The sequence below is a fragment of the Hemiscyllium ocellatum genome, chromosome 3 (assembly GCF_020745735.1).
Source record: "Hemiscyllium ocellatum isolate sHemOce1 chromosome 3, sHemOce1.pat.X.cur, whole genome shotgun sequence".
Classification (NCBI taxonomy): Eukaryota; Metazoa; Chordata; class Chondrichthyes; order Orectolobiformes; family Hemiscylliidae; genus Hemiscyllium; species Hemiscyllium ocellatum.
In genome coordinates, this window is record NC_083403.1 from 73,602,467 (window position 1) to 73,621,341 (window position 18,875).

Consider the following 18,875-nt stretch of genomic DNA (forward strand, 5'->3'; position numbering starts at 1 on the left):
CTTATTACCACCATCCTTCTTTAATAATGAAACCACATTAGCAGTCCTCCACTCCTTTGCCACAACACCTGTAGCAAAATTGGATTTAAACATTACTGTCAGAGCCCCTGAGATTTCCTCCCTTCTCTCCAACAGTAGCCTGGGATACATTTAATCTGATCCTAAGGATTTATCCACTTTCAAGCCTCATAAAACCATTAATACCTCTTCCCTTTCAATGCTAATTTGTTCAAGTATATTGCAATCCACATCTCTGATTTCTATACCAACATTGTCCTTCTCTTTTGTGAAATACTCATTTCAAAACTCAACTATATCTCCTGGGTCCACGCACACATTGCCATTTTGGTCTCTAATGAGCTGTACTCTTACTCTAGTCATTCTTTCCCCTAACAAACTTATAAAATGCCTTTGGATTTTCCTTAATGTTACACATCAGTGTTTTATCAAGTCCTTTCTTCATTCTCCTGATTTCTTGAAAGTAACCCCCTGAACGTCCTATACTCCTCTAAGACATCTGCTGTTTTAAGCTCTCGGTGTCTGCCATAAACCTCTTTTTTTACCCTATCCAATCCTATACATCCCTTCACACCTAGGGTTCTCTGACCGGTTCATCCCACCTTTTACCTTTACAGGAAAATATTGGCTCAGTTAAGCAGATGACACAACTAAGTCCACTTTTTGCCCTGTTACCTTTATAATTACTACTAATTTGCAAAAATGAATCTGTATATATGTAACATGACACTGAAAATGTCATGCCTGAAATGTGATGAACAAAATTTTTGTTAAAAATGAGGTTTTAATTTTATTTAGTCATGTTAGTGACTATTATAAATAAATAATTTTTAGTCATGTCTTGATTTGTTCAGAAAAAATCCTTCTACTTCAGTTAAAAAGGTTGAACAGAAAATGGCAAACATCTCCCAAAAATAGTTTTGAAGAGCTTTGTTGGTTTATATTTGTCTGAGCATAGATTTGTCTGAAAATTATGAAACTTCCATATTATCCATTACGATTTGCTAAGACATGTGTATCATCGATAGTCACAGATGAGGTGCCTGAAGACTGGAGGTTGGCAAACGTGGTGCCACTGTTTAAGAAGGGCGGTAAAGACAAGCCAGGGTACTATAGACCGGTGAGCCTGACCTCGGTGGTGGGCAAGTTGTTGGAGGGAATCCCGAGGGACAGGATGTACATGTATTTGGAAAAGCAAGGACTGATTAGGAATAATCAACATGGCTTTTTGCATGGGAAATCATGTCTCACAAACTTGATTGAGTTTTTGGAAGAAGTAACAAAGAAGATTGATGAGGGCAGAGCAGTAGATGTGATCTTTATGGACTTGAGTAAGATGTTCGACAAGGTTTCCCATGGGAGACTGATTAGTAAGATTAGATCTCATGGAATACAGGGTGAACTAGCCATTTGGATACAGAACTGGTTCAAAGGTAGAAGACAGAGGGTTGTGGTGGAGGGTTGTTTTTCAGACTGGAGGCCTGTGACCAGTGGTGTGCCACAAGGATCGGTGCTGGGCCCTCTACTTTTTGTCATTTACGTAAATGATTTGGATGCGAGCATAAGACGTACAGTTAGTAAGTTTGCAGATGACACCAAAATTGGAGGTATAGTGGACAGCGAAGAGGGTTACCTCAGATTACAACAGGATCTGGACCAGATGGGCCAATGGGCTGAGAAGTGGCAGATGGAGTTTAATTCAGATAAATGTGAGGTGCTGCATTTTGGGAAAGCAAATCTTAGCAGGACTTATACACTTAATGGTAAGGTCCTAGGGAGCGTTGCTGAACAAAGAGACCTTGGAGTGCAGGTTCATAGCTCCTTGAAAGTGGAGTTGCCGGTAGATCAGATAGTGAAGAAGGCGTTTGGTATGCTTTCCTTTATTGGCCAGAGTATTGAGTACAGGAATTGGGAGGTCATGTTGCGGCTGTACAGGACATTGGTTAGGCCACTGTTGGAATATTGTGTGCAATTCTGGTCTACTTCCTATCAGAAAGATATTGTGAAACTTGAAAGGGTTCAGAAAAGATTGACAAGGATGTTGCTAGGGTTCGAGGATTTGAGCTATAGGGAGAGGCTGAACAGGCTGGGGCTGTTTTCCCTGGAGCATCGAAGGCTGGGATGACCTTATAGCTGTTTACAAAATTATGAGGGGCATGGATAGGATAAATAGACGAAGTCTTTTCCCTGGGGTCGGGGAGTTCAGAACTAGAGGGCATAGGTTTAGGGTGAGAGGGAAAGATATAAAAGAGACCTAAGGGGCAACTTTTTCATGCAGAGGGTTGTACATGTATGGAATGAACTGCCAGAGGAAGGTACAATGGCAACATTTAAGAGACATTTAGATGGGTATATGAATAGGAAGGGTTTGTCAGTAATTGCAAGAAATCGAATATAAAGTCTCACCTACAAGAAATTGCAAAAAATGTGTGACATGGAGTGCAAGACCAACAGCATATATGAGCCACAAATGTAGTGTACTGCTTTGTTGGCGCTTGAATCATAAAATTTGCCATGCATCTAAGATATCCGATTAGTGCATAAGTGCTGTATTAACTGCACATATTTGCATTCAAGGTTGTTCAGATTGTTAAAAATACTGTTTTGGAACATTTCTTCATACAGCTGCACCATTGAAATATTACTTTGTGCAGCTCAGAATGACTATTAGATTTGAGGTAACTGAAAAAAGGTGTGTTCTTGCCCATTGTGCACAGTAACCTTGCCATCTATGATACCTGTGTCTGTGCAGTAAAGTTTACCCATACTGATTTTCCAAGAATAGCTACCTGAACATGTAAATAATTAATTATTCATAGCAATGTCAGATTATATGGAACGTGGATGTTACCTCTGTTACCATACCTTGCATATATTTATGTTCAATAAAGCCTGTTAATATTCACTTACCTGACTGTCTTACATTGTGGAAATGGTGACCAGACCCAAGGAACTGGAGGCAGGTCGCAAGGGACTTCTGACGTGAAATGCAGTGGTAATGCAAAGCTACAGGTGAAGAATGAGACTACCCCAGAATCCCAATCATAGAAGTTGGGGAAAGACATGAACTGAAACCCAGCAGTAACCGAAAGCAGGAAGCAAGGAATTTCAAGGCCCACTTATGCACCACGCCAAGACAGAGAAAAGCTGTATAATACTGAAAAAGCACAGAAAAATTCCAATGCAAGGAATCTGAGAAATGATAAGTTTAACTCGACCACAGTGAGTATTAATACAGTATCATAGGCTGGAGGTCTTTACAGAAATGACACAACACCAGGTTATAGTCCAACAGGTCTATTAGCAAGTACTAACTTTTGGAGTGCCGCTCCTTCATCAGGTAGCAGAAATGGGGAAGGAAACAGCACTCAGAAAATCGACAAGCAGAAATCAGGGGGAAGAAGTGAGGGCAATCACAAACTTCTAAAACTTCTGTAAAATCTAAAAACCATTTAATTTTTTTTAAAAATAAATTATTCTGGTAAAATTATGCCCCATATTTGTAAAGTTGACTTTCCTAGACCAGCTGAAGGTCAACATTAATTATGCCTTAGGACACCATTAAAAATTTGAGTCATTCAAAAGGCTTATCACTTTGACATGGTGTTTAGCAAGAGTAATGAATAAGATGTCCAGTTTCATATCAATTCACTGATTCTATGCTTGTTTTATTCTTTCCTGGGGTTTGCACATTTCTGGCAAAGCAGGCATTTGTTATTTATCACCAATTGCCCTTGAGAAGGTGGTGATGAGCCATCTTCTTGTACTGCTGCAGTTCATCCAAAATGGATATAACCATGTGTTGTCAAAAGGGGGATTCCAGGATTATAACCTAGTGACAGTGGAAGAACACTAACTGCATTTGCAAAGATGGTAGCAATGCACCTTACGGAGGTGCAAATATATTTTTGACACCAAAGTTTGGATATAGTAGTGTTTAACTGCATTTTTCTTTATGCCATCTTTTACTGTCAGTTTTATGCAGTAATGATGATGCATCTTGACAGTTTTGGCTTCAATATGATATGTCATTTTCCATCTTGATATTAGGGAATTACGACATGCATTGAATTTTTGAAGCATTGTATTATCTGTGAGTGCTAGACTTAGGCCAGTTCATAGCTGGTTTATCGTTGAACTATGCGGTCACGTTCACTTCATGGATATTTAGTAGTCAAATTAGAATATGATTTAACTGTCCTGTGCTAGGATTTTCGTTATATTATGTGGAAATTCACCATGGAATATCTGGTTTAACACCTTTTTCTCAAATTTGCATTTTGAATGAGAGTTACTCATCTATTAACAATATGATGAATATTTGCACAAATACAAAATTAATAATTTATTGAAGCAGTTATTCTATTGAAGCTGGTACCCATGGAAAGCCTTATTTAAATTTTTAAAGTCTGCATGACAGTACAAGATTAGCAGGTGTTTGAGTAAGGAAACAAATTTGATATAAAATGCAAATTACTGACAATGATTATCATCATTTTCCAGAATGGTAATGATTTTTATTTTAATCTGCATTTGTGTGCTAGATATAATAACTAGCATTGCAGCTGAAGGATTTAGGAGTACAGATTTAGAAGATCAAAATGTTACATCTGTAAAGTACCAGTAATTATCCTGTGCCAACATTGTGACATGGAAACATAGGCAAATAAGATTATTTCAGATATGGAGTGAGCAGTTATTTTGCATAGGTCTCAAACAATGACCCAGAAGCTTCACACGTCATCTCACAGACTGAACATACCTCCTGCTTTTTAAGCCAGGACAGCAACATCACCAGGCTCATTGTACCCACTCACCCATACAATCCCCTCTCTCTTTTAGGATGTGGTGCCACACCGATGCCAGTAGAAGTTGCTGAGAGGGGACAAGTGCCTGTCCCATGAAGAAGATAGTTCTTGCTATAATTATAGCAGCTATTGATGATATGGTGGACAATAGTAAGGCTCAAACCATTGCAGATGATCATATCTGTATACCTGATTTTCCAAATCACTTTTCTTGCCACACTCTGTCTGAGGTGGAAACTGCAGGTGGTGAAATAGCTGCCCATCTACATCTACCCTATTTCCTATCTTTTAGCTGACTTCTAATCCATACTGTCAAGCATCCATCAATCACAAACATTTCTAATTTGCCAACCAATCTGCCATTTGGCATCGTATCAAGTGCTTTCTGGAAGTCCAAATATACAGCATCCACAGCACTACCCCATCACTTTGTCAAAGAACTCAAACAAATTTGTCACACAGGATCTGCCTTTGACAAAGCCACGTTAACTGTCAAATATTAATTTATTTTCTCTAAATTTACATTTGCTCTATCCTGTAATGTAGCCTCCATCAGTTATCCCCTGATTGCTGTCAAGCTGACAGGTCTGTAGTTTCTCTGAGTTATCCTTTGGCCCTTTTTTAAACAATGGTGTCACATTTACAATCCTCCAGTCCCTCTAAACTAATCCTGTGTTCAGAGAGACCTGAAAAGTTTCTGTCAATAGCTCCACAATTTTCTTCTCAGCTCTCTCACAACCTAGGATCCATCCCATCTGAGCTTGGTGACTTCTCATCCTGGAGTGCTGCAAGTTTTTTAGCACCTCTTCTTTTATCTCTCACTGTACTGCTGAACACTGACATTCTCAACTCGGCTATTGTCACCATCTTCTAACTTGGTAAAAACAGAAGCAAGGCACTCATATAGTATCTCTGTCATACCCTTTGCTTCAATGAGCAGCTTATCTTGCTTATTCCCAATGGGCCCTCCCTCAATTTTTCCACTGTATGTTTTAGTGCAGACTACCATCCTTTCTTCATGCTTCCTCCTAGCCTTCCTTATTCCAACCTTAGCCTCAAATGCATTTGATATTCTTTCTGAATTCTATTGCTATAATTATTCTGGTATGATTCATATGCCACGTTTTCTTCCTTATTTTCTCATCAATATCCTTAGTCATCCAGGGTTCTTTAGTTGTGGATCCTCTATTTCTTTCTCACAGAAATTTATTTATCATAAATATGTACCTAGCTTATACCCTATTTGTCTCTCTTTAGAAAGTCTTCCATTTTTCATCCACTGTTTCATCCACCAAAATGCATTTCTAATCAGCCTGCTCTAGTTCATCTTTTAGATCTCTAAAATCTGCCTTAACCAGTCTAGAATCTAAATAATTGACTGAATTTCATCCCAAACTAACTTTATATTGAAGCTTAATATATTATAATCACTATTTGCCAGATACTTCTCAACTCTGATGTTCTCCACTTCACCTATCTCATTTCCTCAAATCAGATCCAGCACAGCTCCCTCATTGGTAGGACTGGGATTGTACTGTTCCAGAAAGATCTCCACACGTTGCTGGTGATAATGATCTGCCACAGGAGTAATTGATTAATGTTTTTCATCGTATTATGGAATGATTAATTTTTATATGATTTGTAATTCTTATGTTGGTTACTTTTATTTTTTGTGGGCAAGAAAATACTGTGATAGCAAGTAACAGGGTGGAGTAAGATAAGGTGTGGGACACTTGTGGAGTGGTTCGAGTGTTGACTGAACTTTCTGGGGAAATGGTGGATGAGAGTACTATTACAACATTTAAAAGACATTTGGTTGGTTGCATGAATAGGGAAGGTTTGGAGGGATATGGGCCAGGAGCAGATGGGTAGGATTATTTTAGTTTGGGATTATTTTTGGCATGGACTGGTTGGACTTAAGGGTCTGTTTCACTGCTGTATGACTCTCTGCTTATTTTTAATGGTAGCAGAATTGAATTTTTTTCATGGACAGCCCAGGTCACAAGGGCTTTGCCAAATACCTTCAACTTTTCTCCTCTTTCTGCTTTTGCTCTTCAACATCTCAACATGTAGCTGGTTGTATTGTCATGATGGCAAGTGATGCAGCATACTACAGACCACCAGAAATCTTGATATTTTCTCTGCCATACATTACAGAGCTGCTCCAGAGCCATACAAGCAGCGGAAATATGTATCTGTATGGCAATAATCTGCTTGCTCAAATTTTGTCCGACAGCATAGTTTCCATAGTATGTGTGGTGTGCACCTAGGTATCAATTGTGAATTGTTTCTTGCTGAGGGTTTATCCAAATGGGCACTTCACGGATTGAAATTCAACAAATAAAAAGTCAACCATCAGCAATTCAGTAAGATGATCTCAGTGAAATCTGCCACCTGCTACAGCCACAGCAGCAACTTCAAAGCCCAGCAAGGACAAACTAACCAGTGGCTGTGAAGGTGACTGTGACCATGAAACTTGACACAGAATCTTTCTGTTGTATAAGGCAGTCAGTATCTCAAGTTAGTCAATAGCATAAGGGAAAATAAAACAAGGCCATATTAAGGATATTAAAGGGACAATAAAGAACCAGGAAATGGTTGCAGAGGAAGTATAAATGACATAAGCACAGCCATTATCAACTGTTCAAGGGAATTGTCATGGTAGTTAGGACCTGAGTTATTAAACTTAATACCAAGGCTGATAGTTGTCATCAAGGGGCAATATGTGATGTTCAATTATAGTTTGAGTTTAAGCACAGTAATGCTTCCTATTGTTTTTCTCAACAAAGATAGGAATAGCGAAATAAGTTAATATTGATCTGCTAATTGTAATTATTACTACTTTCATATTTATTTATTGTCAATGTATTGTGGTGTAGTTTTTTTTAACCTAATTTAAGTTTATTATACTCCATCTGAAGTTTATTAAATCACAAGAAAGTTTGTGATATGAGATTTTATTTGACCCTTGGCTGTGAAACATTACCAGATGTTGCACAAATATATCACTTTCACAGGGAGCAGTTAAAAAAGTTTATATCTGAGAATAAGGCAAATGTCTGTGTGAAATTTCAAAAAATTTAGTTGGCGTTCCATATGTTTTTAATATATAATTAATGTCCACAAAATTGTAAGAGTATTTAAATCAATAACATCCTGTTTAAAAAGGGTATTGGAAGCTTATTGTGCCATCATGGGATAGATTTCGCTTTAATAGTGATTATTATTCAAAGTTTGTGAGAAGATTTGTAGCTCGGGTGTTCGTTGTTGTGGTTCTGTTCGCCGAGCTGGGAATTTGTGTTGCAGACGTCTCGTCCCCTGTCTAGGTGACATCCTCAGTGCTTGTGAGCCTCCTGCGAAGCATTCTGTGATGTTTCCTCCAGCATTTATAGTGATTTGTATCTGCCACTTCCTAGCAGCACTAGAATGCACACTCAGGAACAATGAACTGACAGAAGAGACAAACAGCAGTGAGACAAAATATCGTACCTCTGATAACAAGGAAAAGACAAACACATAACCTCAACACCAAGGAGAGGGAAGCACTAAAATCACTAAGAAACAATAAGAACATAATCATACTACCAGCAGACAAAGGCAGAATGACGGTCATCCTGGATATAGCAGACTACATCCAAAAAGCGCAACAACTACTTGTAGATACCAACACCTACCAAAAGAGGGAGTTTGACCCACCCCACAGCTCACCAATAGGATAAACAACACATTGAGGAACCTACAAAAAAAAACAGACAGATAATCAGGTTTGACCTACAAAGAATGAAACCTGAAAGCAACAACACCCCCAGATTCTATGGACTACCTAAAGTGCCCAAATCAGACATCCCACTCAGACCCATAGTATCATACCATCACACAAACTGGCTAAAGAACTACAGCAGAAACTGAAACACCTGATCAGCAGATCCAGACACTCTATACAATCAACACAGGAATTCTTGGACATCATCAGAAATATACACATAGACAAGGAAGAAACCATAGTCTCATTCGATGTAATGGTACTGTTCACCTCTATCGACAAAATCATAGCCAAAGAAACAATAGTCAACCTGCTGGACATACAGAACAGACAACAGGACGTTGAACCTATCAACAAAGACGGCATACTCAAACTACTGGATCTGTGCCTCACAACACACTTCACATTCAACAACCAAATATATGAACAAATCAACGGCACACCCATGGGTTCACCCATTTCTGGACTCATAGCAGAAGTGGTAATGCAAAGATTAGAACAAACAGTTTTAACGCAAATTCAATCCAAACTCTGGGTCAGATATGTGGATGACACCTTTGTAATCATTAAAACACAGAAATAGAGAACACACATCGGATCATCAACGCCACACTCACAGGAATCTGATTCACTAGAGAGGAAGAAAAGAACAACCAACTCCCATTCCGAGACGTGATGGTACAGAGAATATCTAATGGAGAATTCACCACAAAGATATACAGGAAAGCCACACACACAGACCAAGTCCTAAACTATGAAAGCAACCACCCCAACACACATAAAAGAAGTTGCGTCAAGACACTGTTCAAAAGAGCCACAGCACACCAGAACTGCAAAAAGAGGAAGAAGGACACCTATACAATGTATTCGCCAAAAACGGATACCCCCGCAATTTCATCAACAGATGCCTAAGGAAAAGACAATGGAATGAGGACATGCCACAATCCAAAGGATTAGCCCACTATCTTACATCAAAAACATTTCTGAACTGACAGCCAGACTACTGCGACCACTAGGACTCATAACAGCAGACAAACAACAGCCACTCTCAAACAACAACTCACCAGGACGAAGGACCTGATACCCAGCATGAACAAAACCAATGTAGTGTACAAAATCCCATGCAAGGACTGCACAAAACACTACATAGAACAAATAGGAAGATAGCTAATGATCCACATCCATGAACACCAACTAGCCACAAAACGACACGATCAGCTATCCCTAGTAGCCACACACTCAAATGACAAGTAACATGAGTTCGACTGGGACAACACTCCTATTATAGGACAAGCCAAACAGAGAACAGCCAGGGAATTCCTAGAGGCATGGCACTCATCCACAGATTCAATCAATAAGCACATTGACCTGGACCCAATATACCGGCCACTGCAGCGGACAGAGGAAACTGACAACTGGAAGTGGCAGATACAAATCACTATAAATGCCAGAGGAAACATCACAGAAGCACTTCACAGGAGGCTCCCAAGCACTGAGGATGTCACCTAGACGTGGACGAAACGTCTGCAACACAAATTCCCAGCTCGGCGAACAGAACCACAACAGTGATTATTATATTTACATCTTGTTATATATACTGCACAAAGTTTTATACATGAAATATTGACAACTAATTCACACAATTATATTTACTTGCATCAATATCTTTATTTTGTTTAAGCTATATCATCTTCAAATCAGTCATTTTACAAAGTGTTTTCCTCTTTTCTTCCTCTTCCCCAAAGTATGCCATCTGGATGGTCCTCTGGGTGACATGGAATGTGTTTGTTATCTGCTTCTACTTGGAGGTTGGAGGCCTTGCAAAGGTAATTTGCCACCTGATGTTCTGAAGCTTTTCACCCGCTAATTCTACAAACTGTTAAATCAACCTTGAGTTTATGAAATATTCCACATCCTTAGATATTTTTAAAGATAATTATGTCATTTTGAATAGTTTAGCACACTGTGTTTAATCTTCTATGCAAACTTTATAGTAACAAACAAGTGCAACATACTGTAAATTCATTAATTGAGAGAAATCTGCAAGAAAATAGCATTCATTCCAGTGGCAATTGCATCAGCCTTTAAACTATCTTGATTATATGAATCTTGAATTTTTTTTTGCACGAAAGATGTCAGAATTATGTCTTGATTTCCCCTTAAGGGAAATAAACTCCTTTGGTTGTTATATTCACATGTTAATTATTGTGTTATATAGATGAATAAATGCTATAAGGGAGTGTGAGGTACTGCTGGTGGAAACATAAAATAATAATGTGTGATAATGCAGTGTAACCATTTTACCTCACTAATACATGAATTAAAACATAGAATATCAAGAATTTCACAGTTGTGTACACAGATGAATTTTCATATGAGTTTGCTTGCCTTTCTCAAGATGAAGGGGTCAATTTGAATGTCAGAGGACAATCTCACTCCAGGTCCATTTATTCTTGAAGGCATGGCTAGGGAGCAACTGGCCAAACGTGCCTGAAGGTTACCTGCCAGGACATTTCATACACCATTAGTTAAATACCAAGGGAGGCTGAATATGGCCCTTAATTGTCTCAATTGACTTTGGAAATGAAGAATATCCTTGAGTCTTCCTGCCTGGATCTAACTAAAGGAAAGTGGAAGACAGCAAAAACAGGGAGACAGATTATTGTCTGCTTGTTGATAGATTGGGAAAGGAAAGACAGTTGTGGTGCAGTGGTTATGTCCATACCTCTGTGTCAGGAGACCTGGGTTCAAGTCCCATCTGCTCCAGAAGTTTTGTAATAACATCTCTCTACCAGTTGATTAAAAATATCTAGATTGGGAATGGGGGAGCTGCAGTAAGACCTGGATGTTCTTGTACACCAGCTGCTAAAAGTATATAGGTGTATGTTTTCACAGCGAGAGGATTTGAGTACAGGAGCAGGGATATCTTGCTGCAGTTGTACAGGGCCCTAGTGAGACCACATTTGAAGTATTGCATGTATATTTTGGTCGACTTATCTGAGGAAGGATGACCTGGCTATTGGGGGAGTGTCATGCAGACTGATTACCACAGCAGGACTGAAGAGATACTAGATTAGTTAAGACTGACTTCATCAGAGTTTAGAAAAATGAGGGGGAACTCATAGGAACAAATACAGTTCTAACAGGACTAGATTTGGTAAATGCAGGAAGGCTAACAATCACAAAATTAGGCAGGAACTGAGGAATGTAGATTGGGCTGCCTGTTTGAGGGTAAATCCACATGTAGTATGTGGTAATCTTTTAAAGGCCAGTTCATTAAAGTTCAGGACCAGCATGTTCTTCTGAAAATTAAGGATAAGGATGGCAAAATTTGGAAACCTCAGATGGCAAGAGAAATTGAGAGCTTAGTCAAAAAGAAAACGGAGGCATACGTAAGTTTAAAAAAATTGAAGATGGATAGAGCCCTCGAAGAATACAAATATAGCAGGAAAGAACTCAAACAAGGAATTAGGAGGGCTAAAACAGGCCATAAAATATCATTGGCAACCAGAATTAAGGAAAATTCTAAAACACTTTTTATATATACATACATAAGGAACAAGAGGGTAGCCAGGTAAAGGGTAGATCCACTCAAGAACAAAGGAGGGAATTTATTCCTGCAGAAGGAGGAAGTGGGTGAGATCCTTAATGAATACTTTGCATTGGTGTTCACAAAAGAGGAGAACATGGAGGATGTTGAGTCTCAGGAGTGGTATGTTGATATTCTAGGGCATGTCAATATGAAAAAGGAGGTATTGAGTGTTTTGAAATGCATTAAGATAGACAAGTCTTCAAGACCTGGTTAGATCCATCCCTGAATGCTGAGGGAGGCATTGTAATTGCTGGAGCCTTGTACAAAATCTTTGTATCCTGTTTAGTCATAGGAGAGGTCCCAGAGGACTAGAGATCAGCCAACATTGTTCCTTTGTTTAAAAAGGGCAATAGAAATAATCCAGGAAATTGCAGGTCCATGAGCCTTATGTCAGTAGTAAGGGAAGTATAGGAGAACATTTTTTGGAATAGGATTTAGTCAAATTTGGAAAAATGTGACTTATTAGCAATAGGCAGCAGGAGTTTGTGTGGGGCAGGTTGTATCTCACAAACTTGGATGAGTTTAGTTGAGGAAGTGACAAAGATAATTGTTTAAGGCAGGTTGGTAGATATTGTCTGTTTGGATGTTTTAGCAAGGCGTTTGACAAGGCATCTCATGGCAGGCTGATACAAAAGGTGAAGTCACATGGGATCTGCAGTGATCCAGTAAGATGGTTGCAGAACTGGCTTAGACATAGAAGACAGAGAATAGCACTGGAAGGGTGTTTTTCTGACTGGACATCTGTGACCAGTGGTGTTCTGCAGTGCTGAGAGCCCCATTGGTGTAATACATACATATAAATGATTTGAGGAGAATGTAGGTGGTCTGATCAGTAACTTTGCAGATGGCACAAAGATTGGGGGAGCTGCAGATAGTGAGGAGGATTGCAAGAAGATGCAGTATGACATAGATAAACTGGAGAGTTGGGTGGAGAAATGACAGATGCAGTTTAATCAGAGGTGATGCATTTTGGAAGATCTAATGCAGGAGAGAGTATACAGTAAATGACAGGATCCATTGTAGTATCAACATACAGAGGAATCTAGGCATACAGGTCCACAGTTCTCTGGAAGTGGCCACACAAATGGATGAGATGGTCATGAAGGCATATAGCATGTTTACCTTCTTCAGTCAGGACACAGAATATAAAGCTTATCAAGTCATGTTGCAGCTATATCGAACTTCAGTTAAGCCACATTTGGAATATTGTGTACAGTTCTGATTTCCATACTACCAGAAGGATGTGGAGGCTTTGGAGAAAGTGCATAAACAGTTTACTAGGATGTAATCTGGTTTGGAGAGTATTAGTTATGAGGAGAGATTGGACAAACTTGGACTGTTTTCACTTGAATGTTTGAAGGCTGAATGGACTGGATAATCAAAATAATTTTCTCAGGGTAGAAAGGTCACTTACTAGGGAATATATGTTTAAGATAAGAGGGCATAAGTTAAAGGAGATATAAAGGGCTTTTTTTTACATAGTGGGTGCTAAGTGTGTGCAATGTGCTATCAGAGGGGGTGATGGAGGGGAATACAGAACAAAGTTTAAGAGACATCTTGACAGATAATGAACAGACAGCGAATAGAGGGAAATTGACTGTGTAGGTGCAAAAGATTTTAAGTTTAAGAAGGCATCATGCGTCTGCATAGCCAAAGTGCTTGTTCTTCGTAATTTTTTTTAGTTGGATGTTCCAATGAGTCGGGAGTCCAGAACCAGGGTCAGAGTTAACATATGATGTAGGCCATTTCAGATGGAGAAATGTTGTGACCCAGAACGTGGGAAGACTCTGGAATTCTTTGTCACAGAAAGGGGTGGAAGCCAAAATATTAAATATTTTCAAGAAGGAGTTAGATATACTTCTTGAGACTAAAGAAACCAAAGGAAATGGGGAGAAAATGGGGACAGCATACTGAATTGGATGATCAGCGAATGAATGGCAAAGCAGGCTCAGTTGGCCAAATAGTCTAGCCTCTGCTCCTGTTTTCTACTTTTCTACATTTCTATTAAGGAGCTGGGATACCCACAATATATCATCCTGCCCAGTCCCTCTCCATTTTTGCGTCTGCATCTGTGAGTACACTTTAAATTCAACGCCTAATGGTAAATGTAATCTTGCTCAAGTGACAGCCCAATGCCTAGTTAGTGTGAGAAGAAGCTGAGTCAATATAGTCAAAGTGCAGTTGTCCATATTTTTAAAAAAGTGGCCATACCATTCCCCAGTGGTGCCGATATTCACCACTTACCTAATTTTATTTCCTAAGGTTTCTTATCCTGGCACATAATTTCCTTTCAGTTACAAGCTTGCTGATCAAAAGCAAATATAGTCCCATAGGGATCAGTGTTAGGTTTGTTGTTCTTCAGCATTTTTATTAACTTCCTTGGTGAGGGCATTGGGAAAACTGTCATAACATTTGTGGATATAAATAGGGTCCCTGGATAATTTTTAAAAAATATTTAGTGCTCCATTGATATAGTTTCACATCAGTTGTGCTGTACTTAAAATTTAATTAGTACTCCAGAGTCATGTTAAATCACTTTCAATGAGTACTAGATTAGATAGCAAGCTTCATTGCTACAGAAATCCAAGTACATGTGGTTTAGCCAAAAATGACAAAAGGTTCGCAAATCTATAGATTTTGTAGATTTGTTTATTTGGTTATATTAATGTGCAGCTGTGGCTCGGAATAAATTAGAATCATCAGCCTGTTTCAGTTGGAGACAATAATGTTTAGGAGGTCCACTTTCCAGTTGTGCAGTGACAGCAAGATAGGATTTAACGAGAACAGGATAAGTGAGTGTTATCAGTTGCTGATCCTTGAAATATGCAAGGTTAAATTTTTTGGATTCATAAAATTAGAGGCAGCAGAGACAATTATAAGCAATATCCACTAATAGGTTTAATGATTGCAGCTGTATCTTCCCAGGTGGGACTGCCCGCCAATCCTCAAAATTGAAAAGTCAAAATTAGCAATAATTTTTTTCTCTAATGAATTGATTTTCTGTGTTCTAAATGAGTAAATAAAACACTAGTTTCTAGAACCAGAATGGCCAACTTCTGAATGCAAAACTCTGGCAAATATCAGAAAATCATGAATTGAATTAATGCAGGAGCCAGCTAATCCTTGATGAGTGATTGCAGAAACCATCCAAGTTCATTTATGATCAGAATCTGAGTAATTTCTCTTAATCACCTATCACCAGAATGGGGTAAGTTTCTACTGAAGTGAGTGCTAATATTTCAATTAGGGAGATGATTGAGTGCTGATTTGTGCAAGCTTCAGCTATGATTATGAGGAGCTGATGTTAATTGGAGCACACATGTAAGAATCAGTTTTAAGAAAAAGTCTCTCTCTCTCTCTCTCTCTCTCTCTTCCTCCCTCCCTCCCTCCCTCCCTTTCACCTTTGGTGTTATTGCAATGCCGTTAATGGGACCTGTACAATAAACAATTACAAATAGGGGTGATTAACTAGTGGTAGTTTAATGGATGAAAAATACATTTGATTTGATGGTGGTATGTGTGATAGCACTTCCAAATACAAAGACAATCTGTTTTTGATTGTGTCGCAGTGGTTGTGTCCTTAGCTCTGGACCAAGAAGCCCAAGTTTAAATCCTACTTGCTTCAGACAATATTTGTTGTTTGACTTGAAGAATAGAGCTAACATTATAAAATTGAGAATCAGTTTTTGAATGTGGCAATTTGGTAATGGTTTTACAAAACCAAATTTGGTGTTCAGAGAGATGAAGAGCGAATAGTAGTGTTACTGAATCAGTAATTCAGAGACCCAGGTAATGTTCTGAGGACTTTGGTTCACATCCCATTAATGCAGATGGTGGAATATAAATTAAAATAATATCTGGAAATAAAAGTCTATTGATGATGACAAAGTAATTATTGTAAACCATTTGGTTCACTAATTTCCTTCCAGAAAGAAATCTGTCGGCCTATATGTGAGTCCAGACCCACACAATGGGTTGACTTTGAAAAAAAATTATAAATCAGTTTCTAGGATCTTATCCTGTATGGGTAGTATCCCTACCTCGGGCCCAAAGATCCAGGTTCAAGTCCTACCTACTCCAGAGGTCAATTATAATGTGTCTAAGCAGTAGGTTGATTTTTTTTTAAAATCTGAAGTCCACTTAGTTAAAAATAATTCAAAATAATCAGTTTCTAGATGGGAAAGGGGACTAATTTGCAGAAGAGAATAGTGGTCTATATTTATGGTATACTCGTGGAATGTGAATAAATGGATGTGGAACACAGACTCACTTCAGCTTCCTCTTTTGTTAGATCAATATTGCCAGACTAACAGTGGGGAAGCAATCATTTGAAGTAATCCAACCTTCACAATATGATTGTTACTAGACACTAACTCAAGATCTCAACTCTAAAAAAACAATTGCTCTCATTCAAAAGAGTCTTACCACATTTTTTGAGGTAATTAGCTGAAGTATTTTAACAGTCTTAGTTGAAAATGTTAATTAACCTTTATCTGATTACTCATTAGTTTTTTTCTTTCACAATTCATATCTGCATGACATTGGTACTTACTGCTTGTTTCAACAAATAGCATCATTTTGTCTTCAGATCTTTATTCATTTGATGTGAAACATGAACCTGAGATGTTTTTCACAGATAAAGAATTGTTAGAAGCAACTGATAAAGTTAAGGGTTGAATTTTCACTAATGAACTTTCACATATGGGGGAAAGTGCAGAAATGAGGATAAGTACAAAAATTCCTGCTGCCAGCTAGCTTGCCAATTTGCTTGTGCCATCTGCTGTGGGCCATTTTCCCAGAAGTGGCATTGAGGTTGGCAGGAATACCCCCTGCAGGAAAGCTACTTAATGGGAATTAAAGGCCTATTGTTGGAGACCAGCTGGGATTTTCCAGTTGGCTGGTCTACCTCATCGCCCCCACTAACCTCCTGAGGAGTTGGGGACAAGTGTCACATGTCCTCAAGTACAGGAATATAGGAGTATTGTGTAAAGTGTACAGAGTCACCATTTTCCAGTGTCATCTTACATACAAAAGTACTTTGGTACAAATCTTAAGTATAAGGTAGAAAATAAAGTTAAAAATTTAGCATTGTAGTCCTTATTAAGTGCTTAACTATGAGCCTGGATCTGTGCTCTTTCACACTGATGCTGAGATCATTACCCTCACCACACCACCGCCACAAAACCATGTCACTGTTCTTTGGCATCATCTTACTGACAGTATTTCTGCCATGAGACCATACTGGACCGATCTCAGCAATGGAACTACCATTGAAGCTGCCATGAGCTCTCCACAGAAGGCCAGTAAGCATAAAGTCAATAAAAGCAAAGAAGGAATAAAGAAGTAAAAGCAGAGGGAAAGCTGAGTCCGCAATCGGCTTTGACTTAAATCTGCACTGGGCTTCACGTTGAATCGTGCTGGCTCAATTTACGAAGACAAGATGTAAATAGAAAGGAAAGAAATGGATGGATTGGAAAACCAGGAGACTTACCCCACCACTAAGACTAACAAGGGTGTTGCCAGGTTTCTAAGATTTGAGCTATAGGGAGAGGTTGAATAGGCTAGGGCTGTTTTCCCTGGAGTGTCAGAAGCTGAGAGGTGACCTTATAGAGTTTATAAAATCATGAGAGGTATGGATAGGGTAAATATACAAGGTCTTTTCCCTGGGGGAAGGAACTCCAGAACTAGAGGGCATAAGTTCAGGGTGAGAGGGGAAAAATAATAAAAGAGACCTAAGGGACAACTTTTTCACGCACAGGGTTGTGCATGTGTGGAATGGGCTGCCAGAGGAAGTGGTGGAGGCTAGTCCAATTGCAACATTTAAAAGACATCTGGTTGGACATATGAATAGGAAAGTTTTGGAGGGATATGGGCCGGGTGCTGACAGGTTGGACTAGATTGGGTTGGGATATCTGGTTAGCATGGTCGGGTTGGACTGAAGGGTCTGTTTCCATGCTGTACATCTCCATGACTCTGTGACTGTAGGCCATCAGGCTGAAGTTGGCCTGCTAGTGGCAGACAGAGGGAAGATACTACAAAAAGGATGTGTCTTCCTACCTACTTAGCCACAATTGCCAGGAGTACCTCCTCAATTGGATGGTCTGGCAGCTTTTGAAGTTAAATTTTAAAGTTTATAACGTTGGAGAGAGGGCATCTGAAGTTAGAGGTATTTTCTGTCTTGTCTGAACTGCAGGCTGTTGCTCCTTCTGAGTTAGAATGTCTTAATATAATAGCAACTCATCGTCTAGCTCAAAGTAGTCAATTCAGGGTGGCTATAAGATAACTATTTCCCATATAAGGCAGGGTTATGATTTACATTTGCCCATAGTGTCACAACAAGGCCAACTTTAAACTATGTGATAATGGAAGCCAGAACCTGTTGCTGCAGAAAAGCACTTTGTTTAAGCCATACTGGCTTACTTTTTCAAATTTTACGATTATGTTATGCAATCTCTTCCAAATTTTTAATCAAATCTGAGGCTATCCTGATTGAGAGATATTCCTTCATTGTCGGTATCTTGAAATTCCTACATTGTCAAAGCATTGTAACAACAAAGACAAAGCAGTTCAAAGTGAAAGAGGATTGTCACCACTTTGGGTGACCAGATTGAATGTGCTTTTGCCAATAACATCATCATTGCCTGAGGAAATATTTTTTAAAAAGCTATGTGCTAAGCTCTAACCTGTGCTCCAA

The 18,875-nt window shown here is 38.9% G+C and overlaps 1 protein-coding gene across 2 annotated transcripts in view; it reads left to right on the forward strand.

Annotated features, from left to right (window-relative positions):
• Positions 1 to 18,875, forward strand: part of nkain2 (sodium/potassium transporting ATPase interacting 2) — a 500,783-nt gene that overhangs the window by 219,863 nt on the left and 262,045 nt on the right. For both annotated transcript variants that reach the window (XR_009640984.1, XM_060821200.1), the window contains exon 3: positions 10,335 to 10,415. Coding sequence is in view for 1 of the 2 variants with exons in the window: in XM_060821200.1 (XP_060677183.1) it covers positions 10,335 to 10,415 (81 nt within the window). In the remaining variant the exon portion in view is untranslated. The remainder of the gene's footprint in view (positions 1 to 10,334; positions 10,416 to 18,875) is intronic.